At 39.1% G+C, this 14,859-nt stretch overlaps 1 protein-coding gene across 1 annotated transcript in view; it reads left to right on the top strand.

Annotated features, from left to right (window-relative positions):
* Nucleotides 1-14,859, top strand: part of WDR7 (WD repeat domain 7) — a 389,063-nt gene that overhangs the window by 48,280 nt on the left and 325,924 nt on the right. The window contains exons 7-8 of the mRNA XM_075586908.1: nt 209-327; nt 6,554-6,677. Coding sequence (XP_075443023.1) covers nt 209-327; nt 6,554-6,677 — 243 coding nt within the window. The remainder of the gene's footprint in view (nt 1-208; nt 328-6,553; nt 6,678-14,859) is intronic.

The following is a 14,859-nucleotide window of genomic DNA, read 5'->3' as shown; positions in this document are numbered from 1 at the left end:
GAGTAATTTATCCTGCTAGAAGTAAAGAATAGAAAGAGTATAGGGATCTGCTGAAATAATGTGGATCTGGACACTTTCTAAACTGGTCGAGTCTAGCTATTGAAAATTAACTCGACAATCAATTGAGAAGAGGGGATTATCAGAATCTTTAATGTTGATTTGTAATGTTTTGAATGAATGCTGAGCTGTATTTGTTCTTGCTGTGTAGGATGGAGCCAGTTAGCAGCGATGCACTGCGTCATGCTGCCGGACTTTCTGGGTTTGGACAAGTTTAGACCACCCCTTCTTGAAATGCTCGCACGCAGGTGGCAGGATCGATGCCTGGAGGTAATATTATACACAAAATGAACATAAACCTTTAATAAAAAAAAAAATGTTCTTGGCTTAAGAGAGAATGGAGAACATGACAAGTAAGTGATAGATTTGTTTTATTTCAATACACACTTAGTTTAAAAAGGGGAATTTAAAGCAGTCCAGTCCTGGATTAATTGAAGAATGGAGAGGAAATAAAGGCTAAAATGGATACATTCCATAATCATGCGTCAAGTAAATGACTCCCCTAATTCTTTCTACTGCTCCATACACCCACTTCCCACAGTGCCTGCACACGTGATTGACTCTAAAGCAGCCGGGACGATGTGAAGTGGCTTGATACATTGATTTGGAACGGCGTTTATTCTGTATGTTGGTTTTAACATCTGTGTTTGGACACAGCGCCATCTGTTGTGCATGCTTAACCCATGCTGACGTCCAGCCCTTTCTTATCCTCGGCCACTTTTATGAATCGGCAAGATCCTTTTATTACAAATCAGCGCTGTGACATGGATAACTATTTATAGTAAAGTGAACCATAGCTAATGTTTTTTTTATAGTTTGTAGATTATATCAATGTGTGCTGCATTCACAATCGCAGATTTCATCTATAATTATGTATAGGGGAAAAAATACATATTTGTAACGAATTGTAGAGCACCAAATGCATGATTTATTTACAGCCACTTAAAGCCCTCAGCTGTCCATCCATCTTGGTTTAGTTAAATAAGTTGACCTTGTTGGGCTTTGAACCTATGCACCTCAGATGGTGCAGTACAAGTAAAATGGGTATTTGTCTTGATTTATAAACACTTTGAACCCTACTATTGTTATTCAAAATGCCGATTTTTCTGGACATGGTGTGTTAGAGAACTGTGATAATCACTCTGTGCCAATGCATCCGGCAGCAACTTCCTGTGGTGGCCCAAAATGAATTCATTACAATCCACTGCAAGCCTTCAACATTGACAGGGCGGCGGAGGCAACGCATGCATAAAAACTGAGTGACCGACTTATCGGCTTGTAGTAGTTTCTTATGCTGATTTGAGATGGCTATATTTAGCAGTTTAATATGATATTTGCATGTCATTACCCAGAATTCCTGGCTTCAGTGGAACCATTGTATGCTAAGAGATATTGGGGGAAGGGCCGGGTTGCTGACCTGTCTTAAGATGTATTATTTGCTGTACAGTGGAGGGCTTATTATATGTAACGCTGAAAATGACATTTCAGCAGTACAGAGCTGGTTTCTTGTTTTGTTATTGTAGTTCTCTGTTCTAATAAGCAGATGGCTTACGTAGGTACATATGCAAGACCAGCACATTTACAGAGGTCAACATATACGGGGAGTAGGAAATTGTAGTGAATAATTGTATAGAATAATTAAGGGCCATGAAGCAATAGTGAATGTGGCAGTGCTGGTGCATAAGAATTGCCAAATTTAATTTTTTTTTATTAGAAAATGGGATTTATTAAAAAAAAATCAAAATGACAAGTATTGTACAAAAAAATATGAGTCCAATGTTTTAAGCATCTAATTTATTGAAGCATGGCACTGACCACCACTATTTATTTTATTTGTAAGCACTTCAGCCACTGCACTAAACTTAATTTCAGTGTAGTAATGATTGATTGACGTAATGATCAATTCATCAGGTGTAGTGCTTACTACTAATATTAAAGCAATAATCCTCACACAGGATGGAAGATTTGTTTGTTAAGAAGGCGAGGTAGGAGTCAAACATAATTAGGAAAACAAGACAAATCTTGGAGAATGCCAAGATGGAACTCTACACCATAATACAGGGGTGGGGAGCTCCAGTCCTCAAGACCACCCAACCGGTCAGGTTTTCGGGATGTCCCTGCTTCAATACAGGTGGCTCAGTCGAAGACTGACTAACCTGTGCTGACGCAGGGGTATCCTGAAAACCTGACCTGGTGGTGGATCTTGAGGAGTGCAGTTGAGAGCCCCTGCCCCAATATATAAAAGTAAAGAAGGTAACATTTTGTGAAACTATATGGTGTCCAAGTAGTAATATGAGCTGTGCCACAATGGCAACACAAAAAAAAAAGGGGGCGGGGTTTCACTACTTTCCTGAAAAAAACACTTCGTTTACCCAATGAAAGTGAATAGAAGATGAGGACATTTCCCTCAGTTTCATACTTAACCTCCCGGAAAAGCATTGACCTTTTTTGGCCATTAAGACCTGTTTTCAAAACTGAAATAGGGGCATCTCCATGCCAAAAAGGTTGCAAACTATTGTGTTTGGTGCTATTAGTAACTGTTGCCATTTTATAAAAAAAAATCAGAGAAATATTTTTTAAAGGAGCAGTTGAAGCAATATTCTATCCTTCTTCTTTTTTGTTTTTTAAGAAATCCGTTCTGTTGTATTGGACAACTCGAGGAAAAACCAAAAGGATACTTGCGAAAATAATTCCCTTTAAATGAACAGTTTTCACACAAATAGAAATGTAGTCCTTTTCTATAGAAAATAAATGGTTTTTACAATCTTGTTCTATTTTTTTTTTCTCCGTAAGAATTTGCTCCAGTTGCAATGGTCCTGTTTTTAAAATTTTTTTATTATTATTATTTGGACTAAATCTTCAGGTCAACCGGTACATTTTCAAGCAGTAATACGGGATAACTTGAAAAATACAAAAATGACAGCTTTACGCAGGGGGTCTCCGGAGCAGAACCTCGTTCATTTCAGCTCTGTGGACGCCCTGCTTCCAGAGATGCTTACTTCTGTAGTGGTGCCTGCATCCCTGCAAGCAGAGAAACTGTGATACTTCATCTAATGACAGCGTTTAAATGTCCCACGTCACACGGGCCAGTAGGAATCCGTAACGTCACTCGGTGCGGCTTCCTATTGGCCTCCGTGACCTGGACCATTAAACTCTGCACAGATACTGGCACCCCCAATGGAGGCAAGTATCTCCGGGGGCAGGGGGTCTCTGGAGCTGAAATTAACTCGGTTCAGCTCCGGAGACCCCCATCTTCAATCCCGTAATTAAAAAAATAAATAATAATTTAACCCGTATTGCTACTTTCAGTTGCGCTTTGTTTGTAAGTTAACTGAGAAGCCACCATAGCCAGAAATACAGAGGACCTGGTGGAAACCAACGGATTCCTTCTTCACAGCAATAAAATAAATACAACATTTAATGTGAATGGGGTTTGCGTTTTTCTATGGAGGCCGATTACATTGATACATTTGTTGCTATGTTAAATTGACCCTTCAAATGGCTCGTTGCCATTAGCGCTTTCAGGCCCTAGGTTGGGTTGCACCCGTAAATACAATTTTCATCTTTGTTCCCAATACTCCAAGTTAATTTTAGGAATATTTGTACCCAATACATAGTTGCTGTGGGGAACATGTTTCCTTTTTGGGGGGGATCCTGGTAATGCAAATAAACCATTGTAGCTGCAAAAAGTCTTCACTAAATGCTTCTAGCCAACTTTTTATTTTTAAGGCATCTGCTTCTTGGTAATCATTATTGGTTTCAACTGCAACTTTCGTATTGAAAAGTCAATTTTACAATCAATTAAGGTCAACGATCTTTGGCACTTGGGAGAGTGCTACAACTCTAGATTTGTTTCTTGATGTGAGTGGCTCTTCCATGTTTAACCCCAGTACTGAAAGCATTATACCTGATAAATGACTTGATACTGTAGTCTTGACATCACACCTTTGCTGCTGTGGCAAAAATTGTCTTGGTCTGCAGATCTAAAGACTGATAAAAGCACCACCACTTGGACAGCTGGGATTTAGGACACTTGATGGCTTAATTGGAATTCAACTCCTTTCTATCTTATGGGAACATCACCATGTGCCAAAATAAAGTGATGATCTTCGGCGGCAAAAGACAAATAATTTTTAATTGGTTCTTGTTTCATTGAGAGCATCCCAAGTCTGTTTGTCTCCTGCTATTTGCTTGCCATTGCAGCAGACTGGTGAAAATCGCATTAGTCAAGCTTGTGTGTGTGTGTATATATCTATGTATATGTATATGTATATATATATGTATGGGGGTGCTCACGGTGTGTTCTTTACACAAGATTGTGTCTTGCTCTGCCGTGCGGTGCGGGTCGTCAAAATGGGAGTCCTTCACCATCCCCATTTAGCTGTGAATAGAAGCTTTGTTTAATTGCACTCAAATTAGAGGTAGTCACCAAGACATTTCAAATATTTATCGCTTTATTTTTGCAGAGAAATCATCTTTTTTAGGGTTGTCCGCCCCTTTGTTGGGTGCAGTGATTACTGTGCAAACAAGTGTCAAAAATACATTTTAAAAATATGTGCTACACCTTCGGGTGGGTATTTAAACATATTTTTGTCATTTGTTGTCACAGCCATCATGACACCTAACAAAGAGACTGCAACCCCCGAAACGTGTTTTATCTGCAAAAATAAACAGACATATTTGAATATTTACGTTAATGTGAATGTATATCATATGTTATAAATGCTTATAAAATGATTAAATATAATACATTTTAATGTATCAAATTACTTTACAATAAGCTTGTGACCCTTCTGCTTCTAAATCGTTTCTGACCCGGCCCTTTTAGATAAATAGTTGGAGAGCCCTGGCTTGGGATATATATCGACTGAATCCTAGTGCTTCCATTTTAAATGTAGAGTATTATTTTCTCAGTATTTTAAAAGAATCTATAGTCTAAAAATGAATATTCATCACAATATGATCTATATCTCAAGAATTCAGCATTCACACATTTTAATCTCAACTGTAACTGGTACATACACCTATAATAATTCATTATCTCGAACTGTCCATGAGATGTTTGTGAATTAAACGTGTAACCTCTATCATTTTATAGGAGAAAAAGGATCAGGCTGCGCTAACCAATACAAATATAGAACCACAGTAAAAAACCTTAGGTGTGGATTATATCCACACATAAGGGGCTGCCTAGCATACAACAACTGACCCCCTGGTCAGAACAATGAACAGAGAAGGAATATTGTATCTAAAGGCGCCTATGTCAATAAATAGGATATGTGAAAAAACAAAGCCTGTTGGACGATCAGGAAATTGCTCCAATAGATGAGGATGTGCTGTGGGCCTCCTTGCTGGAATAAGGGGGTGAGAAGTACATGTGCAGGGCGGTCTCTCTGTCAGTGGGGCAAGGTGGTCTCTCTTCAGTGGGGCAGGATGGTCTCTCTTCAGTGGGGCAGGATGGTCTCTATTCAGTGGGGCAGGGCGGTCTCTCTGCCCCACTGAAGAGAGACCGCCCTGCCCCACTGAAGAGAGACCATCCTGCTCCACTGAAGAGAGACCATCTTGCCCCACTGAAGAGAGACCACCTTGCCCCACTGACAGAGAGACCGCCCTGCACATGTACTTCTCACCCCCTTATTCCAGCAAGGAGGCCCACAGCACATCCTCATCTATTGGAGCAATTTCCTGATCGTCCAACAGGCTTTGTTTTTTCACATATCCTTTTTATTGACATAGGCGCCTTTAGATACAATATTCCTTCTCTTTCATTTTATGTAACTATTGTATGTATTGTCATCATAACTCTGTGCCCAGGACATGCTGTACATTGAGAGTTTTTGGGAGCCTGGGGAGGGGGAGCAGGTGGGTGGGGTTAGAAAATATCAGCAGCCGACACAAGGGGTATTCAGATGTATTTATTAAAATGAACAAAAATGGCTGTTTTCTAGATTGGGGATTTGCAAATGTTTCAGTCGCGTTAACCACTATTATCATTATCACATTTAAACGAACCAACCTGCGTGACCATGATCACTAACATCTTCACACGGCAAATGGGAGCTCCCTGACATTAAATGGAAGTGGTTTCCATATTCACACTCTTCTGGATAGGGACTCTTATCCCACAATGTTTGTACAAATACTACACAGTCACTTGTGCCATTTTTTCCCCTGTATTATGTCTTGTGTAATATCACTGTGAAGACCTGCAATTGTTGGTGCGCCGTAAATAAAAATACAATACATTACAATATTTGGGAGGTATCCCCAGAGCATGACTAGATGATCGTAAACTACGTAGGTTTGCAGGTGTTCTCATTATTTGAACATCTGTATGGTTTCATCCACATGTTCAGTTACTTCCTTCACATGTGTAAAAGTTTTTTTTTTTTAATTTTTGCATGGACTGGAACGGCAGCTGCCACCGGATTGCGGTTGATAGGATGTATCGCGGCTTGATTAATCCCGGCCATAATCCTCATTTTTCCTGTTGTAGGTAAGGGAAGCAGCACAAGCTCTGTTACTGGCAGAACTCCGACGAATAGGTCAAGCAGGACGGAAAGAAGCCATTGATTTCTGGGCTCCATATTTGCCTCAATATGTTGACACCATCATGTCACGTAAGTGAATTTGAATAGTTTTACTTCTAAAATACTACGTTGGACGTCAAACAGTTTGTGTGTGTGTGTGTTTATTGCATTAGTTATGAATCTAAATAAAGACAATTGCCTTTAAAGTATAATTCGTGTAATCTCACATTTTTATATTATTGTGCCCAATTTGATAAAATTTTTACATGGGTAAGGCATTTGCTTTGTGTACAAATCTTTAACAATGTTTTGCACCGGGGAATGTTTGTTTTTACCCATAGGCTGATTTCTGGCTATTAATGTTGTGCAAAGAAGTACAGTAGCTAACATATTTAATATCTTCTGGGGCATGTTGCTTTCATCCTCCGAATGTTAAACAAATATAATTTATGCCCCTGTTATGGAAAAAAAAGAATTGTGTATAATTATGTACACAACAAAACCTTAAGGATCCCTGTGAATGCATTTTTTTTTTTAAATCAAAAAGCTACAACCCTGCATGCAAAGTGTATATTTGCATTGGCATTTTTAGAAGGCTTACATTCTCTTGTATTACATGCTGCGTCCTTCATAAGTCTGGCATGGTGCGTATGAAGAAGTAATGGGTGTGTCCGGTCCAGCATGTTGCTACTGACATACATCCAAGGCAAAGCCTCCCGTAAACAGGGGAATTATTCATGTCTTGTTTAAGTTATCCTTGTTTATTTACACGTTAAGGTATATAGTATTGCAAGGTACCTTAAGCGGCAGTGTTGCTTTTAACCTTTAATACTTACCATTTGTAAGTTGGAAATTATTTGAGATATTTGTTGACCTTTTTTTAAAGTCAATTAGATTCAGTGTCTGACTAGAGCAGAGCTCCACCATTCTACGGGATGGTTGTTATAGCAACTGCGAATAGCTGCTAATTTCTTCTCTCCTGAGGGACACTCGATAACCCCAGTGAGTTGCAAGGTTATGTATGTGTAAAACCATGGGCCGAAAAAATCTCTTCTAATAAATAAAGCTCTTCTGAATATATTTTGTTACTAGACTATTTTATGTACTTGGTTAATCTTCAGTGTATGAAATAGCATGCAACTTTCTGGGGCAAAAAGACCCTGACTTGATTGTGCTGAAATATGGTCAATCTCTTCATTTTTTTTTACGTAATGGTAATTAAGGTCTAGGCCCTTTCTACTTTTAATCTGGAACTGTTCACTCCGGCAAAGTCGCCACTTCTATAACATTTTTAATTATTAGATAAGTCCGACGTGTTTATGAATTTGAAGAACATTTGTGTCTATTTAGATCTTTATGGTTTTTGGGAGGATTTCATCAACATTTTGTCATATTGATACAGTTACAATGGCGTCAAATGCTTTTTTACAATCTTGAGTCCTGTGGTAGATTTCATTCTTGACTTTGAGAAATCGCTTCTTGGATGCAGCCCATTGTGTTAAATCTCACTTGTTCTTTATGGTCACCTCAGTTAAGCGCCTGTAGTAGCCGGTAATTTACAAATTAGTCTGCAGTTCTTGAGTCCTTTCCCTCCTTCCTTATGGATGAGAATAACTGGCATTGCTCCATTTTTCTGCATAACTTTCCCCTACTACTACAGCTTCCTTCAAGATTACAGTAGGTATTCTATCTCCCACTGTGGCCTTTCCACCATTTTATGGATTTTATGGTCTTCCCTATATCGCAATTTAATGCGTGTTTTTGCGTCTGGGAATTTCTTAATTTCTAGTCGCTTCTCCTGTGGCTTCATTTCTTGGAGTATCCTTTACTTATTTATTTATAAAATATTTTACCAGGAAGTAATTCATTGAGAGTTACCTCTCGTTTTCAAGTATGTCCTGGGCACAGAGTTAAGACAAATAAATAATACATGGTTACAAATACAGTTACATAAATGCATTATATACAAGACATTGCATGCACCGTTAAAGAAAATATATATTATGGGCGTATGAAACAGTTACAGACCAAATTAAAATGTGAGACAGCCTTAGATTTGAAAGAACTTAAACTGGTGGTGGATGTGAGAGTCTCTGGTAGGTTGTTCCAGTTTTGGGGTGCACGGTAAGAGAAGGAGGAACGGCCGGATACTTTGTTGAGCCTTGGGACCATGAACAGTCTTTTGGAGTCTGATCTCAGGTGATAAGTGCTGCATGTGGTAGGGGTGAGGAGCTTGTTCAGATAGCTGGGTAGAGAATATGGAATTACCCAGTATACCGAGGCTGCTAACAGGTAGTGCACACACTTTATGGCAACTTGATTGAAGAGAGACCCAGCAATGATTAATGAAACAATAAGCCTCCGGTATTGAAAACAGGGAGTTGGGTAATAGTAAGCCGGATAGAGGTACAGGGGGACACCTCCCTAAGGGGCGCCCCCAAGTAAATCACAGCCCGGCACTAACCGCCTCAATAATCTCCCTGAAATACCGCGTGGAGGTTAGGAGTACTCACGAAAAAGCCGTCCCTGTTGGTGCAGGGAATTCTGCAGCGGCTTCCTCCTCTGGTGTAGCTGGCGTCAGCGTGCTCCGCCGGAAATGATGACACAGGAAGAAGGGGGTAAGATGGTCCGTGGTTCACAGCAACTTCAGCAGCCAACGCATGGATGTCTAAAAAAACTTTATTGATCGCTAGCAGCAAACATCAGGCAACCACTCTAACATGTTTCGTCCAGGCTATGGACTTTTTCAAAGAGTGCTGATAGTGTATGGCAGCCAAATAGATATAGGGAGTGGTGAGTGTATGCCACCAATAGAAACAGGGAACGTATTTAAACCTCACCTGTGGTAGATTAATCATTAAAGTGGATAACTATCTCCCCAACAATCCCCATAGCAATGGCTGCACAACAAGGTATTTACAACATACACATGAAAAATCTTAAAAACAAAACAGAACATATAATGGATAAATTTAAAAACACAACTACTGATGTTTTAAGTTACCAGCATCATTATTATTATATAAAGCTATATCAATTACTGGAAGTATACAGATGTATAACAAAGGATTTCATATATCTAGTACTTATAAAATCTTTTTTGTACTTATAAAGCATTTTCAGTATCAAGATTCACTTTAAAGGGATATAAACATTTTATCAATTTATTCACATAATTCATATCCATGAATACAGTGGCAACCGCATGACAGACAGTAACTTAATATGTCACCTCCCAGATCACAATGTAATTGGGTGAACACTGTGAACCCACCCCAAAACTTAGCCATTACCCCATCAGGAAGTGTTTCAGTTCCCACTCCTGATTGATGCCGGCCGGATGGAGTGTGTTCAGAGTGTACACCCAATACATTTCCTGTTTATTTAATACCCCCTCTCTATGGCCTCCTCTAGCGTTACAAGGGATATGTTCAATTGCCATATAGGAAAAGTTGGCTATTCCCCCTTTAGGGCATCTGGAGAAGTGTCTGGGAACTGGATGAGACACATCATTCTTTTTAATAAGTCTGACATGCTCGGCAATGCGGGTCTTGACTGGCCGAATGGTTCGTCCCACATATAATTTTTTGCAACCACATCTCAAAAGATAAATGGTGTAGGATGTATTACAATTCAAAAATTCTTTAATAAAATATTTTTTTCCATTGATGTCAGTTTGGACAAATTTTGTACTATGAACATATTTACACATGGAACAATTTCCACATGCATAAAAACCTTTAGGAATACTACCAATTCTTTTAAGATCAGTTTTAGTTTGAAAGTGACTTGGCGAGAGGTGTGATGCTAGTGTCTTAGCCCTACGGAATGAAAATTTTGGTCCCTTCAAGGTAAACTCAGCAATATCCTTATCAAGGCACAGGGTGTGCCAATGTTTATGCACAATGTCGCATATAAGCTTGGATTGGCGACTATAAGTCGTGATGAATAATGGACTCATATCACTATACTTGCTCTTAGATTGTATGTACCCCTTATGATGTTTGTCTTTTTTCTTTTTATCGAGGATTCCAGGGCGATCCAAAGTCATAGCGTACTCGTATGCTGTCTGGATATCTGTATATTTGTAACCCCTGGCTTGGAATCTCTCAAATAGTGCTTGTGACTGCAAAGAGAAATTCTCGTCATCAGAACATATCCGTCTCAACCTTACAAATTGGGCCCTCGGAATACTTTTGATTAAAGATTGTGGATGACAACTTTTGGCTGACAGTAGTGTGTTTCGGGAGTTTGGCTTGCGAAATATGTCAGTTTGGATTAGCATGTCATGGTCTATGTAAAGGAGCAGGTCCAGATAATTGATGCAATTTATATTTTGTTCATAAGTGAATTTGATATTAACATTATTGATATTAAGTGTGTTTATAAATGCTACAAGTGATGATTCATCGCCGTCCCATATAATAATGAGATCGTCGATGAATCTTTTATAGTAAATAATTTGTGAACGATAAGAATTATTACTGTGATATATATATTGTGCTTCCCATAACCCCATGAATAAGTTTGCATATGATGGTGCAAAACTTGTGCCCATTGCAGTGCCTAATAATTGTAAATAAAAACGTGAATCAAATAAGAAATAATTGTGAGTTAATAAAAATTTAATAGATTCTAATAGAAAAGTGCAAAGTGAAGTGGACAGAAGTGATAAATTTAAAAAGTGCGTGATAGCTAATAACCCGTGATCGTGATTAATGATGGAATACAGAGAGATCACGTCAAGGGTGACCCATCTGTATTCTTTTTTCCAGACCAGATCCTTTACATCTACCATGAGGTCCGTGGAATCCTTAATGAATGACGGTAATGCCAGTACCAATGGTTTGAGATAAGAGTCCACATACCGCGATAACCCATCTCCCAAAGATCCAATACCTGCCACTATAGGACGACCAGGAGGGTCGACCAGTGACTTATGGATCTTTGGGAGATGGTGGAATACCGGAATCACGGGATGTGGACTTCTCAAAAATTCAATCTCATGTTTGTCTAATGTACAAAGTATCTTTCCAAATTCAATAATTTCATCTAGTTGACTAATAAAGTCCTGTGTTGGATCCTTTTTAAGAAGTTTATACTGATCCGGATTCCCTAGCTGCCGTAATGCCTCCTGTTTGTATTGTAGGGTGGATAAAACCACAAGGGCTCCACCTTTATCAGCATTTCTAAACATGATGTCTTTGTTATGCTTCAAGGTGTCTAGTTCATGAATCTCCGTGTATGTCAGGTTATTGGCATGCATAGATGAGCAGGAGAAACCTTTAGATAAAATTTGAAGGTCTCTTTCTACCAACCTTTCAAATGCCGTAATGAAAGGCCCCCTATTGGCATTGGGGCAGAAGATAGACTTCTTTTTAAATCCTGAGGAGTGGGTGCCAAAGAAAGGTTGGGAGAAAGCATTGATTTCTTCGCCTTGCTGCTCAAGTAATGCGTCCAAGTCTGATAATACACAGGTTTCCTGAAAGGTATCAAGAGAAATATTAGTTAATGCATCATTAGTAACAATATTAGGTAGTTCATCATCAGTATTGGGTAATACAACATCATTATCAGAGTCAGACAAGTTATTAGTTTGAAAATGTCCTCTTGATATAAAAAACTTTTTTAAGGATAATTTGCGAGTAAACCTTTGGAGGTCAATCACAGTCTGGAACAAGTGGAAGTCCTGAACCGGGGCAAAACCCAGTCCCTTATTTAGTAGAGATAATTGTGCATGGGAGAGTTCCACTCCTGAGAGATTAATGACGTTATTATCACACTCATCTATGTGTACTTCTTTCTTTTTGGTCTCCCGCGAGTTTCCACGTTTTCTCCGCGATCGTCTGGTTCGCGGCGTGATCGTGTTCCTGTGGATAAAAAAGAAGACGAAGAGGGAGCCTGTTCCTGATTTTTTGATCTGGCCCCATTAGATGTGATGGATGACCTGCTGTCGCTCCTAGATCTCCCATGGTTATCCCGTATACTCTCAGTAGAACCTTCAAAAGATACAGAGTGAGATCTCAATTCGCACTCTGAGTAGTCTGACTCCGCACCTGAGTTGTCAGCTGATCTTCCCTTTAAGATAGACTTATTAGGGTTGCTTTTAGACCATCCTTTGGATTGAGGTTTAAACCCCCTTGCTGTATTGGATCCCACATTCTCTCTTGTTTGAGGTTTCTGCCAACAATAAATTTGTCCTTTTATATAATCTACACGGTCTCGTTCGAACTTGCTGTGTTTTTTGTCACTTATTGTGTCCTCTATGGTCTCAATATTAGTCAGCAGGGTTTTGTCGTTTTTTATAAATTGATCCATTTTAGTAAATGGCTTCAAGTTGTTCCTCAAAAGGTTTATTTCCAACATTAATTGCTCTTTTTCTTTTGACTTCTGCTGAATGATTAGTTCCATTAGCTTTAAGGAACATTGGTTTAGAGTATCAGTCCAGTCCTGCTCAAATTGCATATTGGTAAAGCCAAATGTTGGTGTCTTTTTTATTCGCAAACCTCGTGGTATTCTTTTACATCTAATATAGTTGTTCAATGAGGTGATGTCCCACCATAGGCGTATATTCAACACCAACAGTCTTTCTAGCTTTACAAAGTAATGTGTGAGGTCTGAAGGCTCCTCACATATAACCTCAGTACTTTCATTAAACAAGTGGGCAGCTTTTTTTGAACGTTTGGCATTATCCCCGCATGCATTGACATATGTATCCACATTTGTATCCTCTGATTCAACATCAATATCTTCCATGGCAAAAAAACAATATAATAGTATTGAATTAAAAATAAAAATTATTTATTAATATCTTGTTAAAAACTCTCATGCGTTGGCTGAAGCCTAAGTGCAAAAAACAGTAATCCTTAAATTCTTGAGTAAATAATGTCCTTTATATTTTGGAATTTTCCAGGATAGTCCAAATAAGCATATACAATTTACTTATTCACTTATTCACTTGCCCGTGAGCCATCAGGTAGAAATAGATTGCTAGAGAATATGGAATTACCCAGTATACCGAGGCTGCTAACAGGTAGTGCACACACTTTATGGCAACTTGATTGAAGAGAGACCCAGCAATGATTAATGAAACAATAAGCCTCCGGTATTGAAAACAGGGAGTTGGGTAATAGTAAGCCGGATAGAGGTACAGGGGGACACCTCCCTAAGGGGCGCCCCCAAGTAAATCACAGCCCGGCACTAACCGCCTCAATAATCTCCCTGAAATACCGCGTGGAGGTTAGGAGTACTCACGAAAAAGCCGTCCCTGTTGGTGCAGGGAATTCTGCAGCGGCTTCCTCCTCTGGTGTAGCTGGCGTCAGCGTGCTCCGCCGGAAATGATGACACAGGAAGAAGGGGGTAAGATGGTCCGTGGTTCACAGCAACTTCAGCAGCCAACGCATGGATGTCTAAAAAAACTTTATTGATCGCTAGCAGCAAACATCAGGCAACCACTCTAACATGTTTCGTCCAGGCTATGGACTTTTTCAAAGAGTGCTGATAGTGTATGGCAGCCAAATAGATATAGGGAGTGGTGAGTGTATGCCACCAATAGAAACAGGGAACGTATTTAAACCTCACCTGTGGTAGATTAATCATTAAAGTGGATAACTATCTCCCCAACAATCCCCATAGCAATGGCTGCACAACAAGGTATTTACAACATACACATGAAAAATCTTAAAAACAAAACAGAACATATAATGGATAAATTTAAAAACACCACTACTGATGTTTTAAGTTACCAGCATCATTATTATTATATAAAGCTATATCAATTACTGGAAGTATACAGATGTATAACAAAGGATTTCATATATCTAGTACTTATAAAATCTTTTTTGTACTTATAAAGCATTTTCAGTATCAAGATTCACTTTAAAGGGATATAAACATTTTATCAATTTATTCACATAATTCATATCCATGAATACAGTGGCAACCGCATGACAGACAGTAACTTAATATGTCACCTCCCAGATCACAATGTAATTGGGTGAACACTGTGAACCCACCCCAAAACTTAGCCATTACCCCATCAGGAAGTGTTTCAGTTCCCACTCCTGATTGATGCCGGCCGGATGGAGTGTGTTCAGAGTGTACACCCAATACATTTCCTGTTTATTTAATACCCCCTCTCTATGGCCTCCTCTAGCGTTACAAGGGATATGTTCAATTGCCATATAGGAAAAGTTGGCTATTCCCCCTTTAGGGCATCTGGAGAAGTGTCTGGGAACTGGATGAGACACATCATTCTTTTTAATAAGTCTGA

Source organism: Ascaphus truei, chromosome 1, assembly GCF_040206685.1.
Source record: "Ascaphus truei isolate aAscTru1 chromosome 1, aAscTru1.hap1, whole genome shotgun sequence".
NCBI classification, from domain to species: domain Eukaryota; kingdom Metazoa; phylum Chordata; class Amphibia; order Anura; family Ascaphidae; genus Ascaphus; species Ascaphus truei.
The sequence above is the reverse complement of the archived record's forward strand: the minus strand, read 5'-3'. Positions and strand labels throughout refer to the sequence as shown.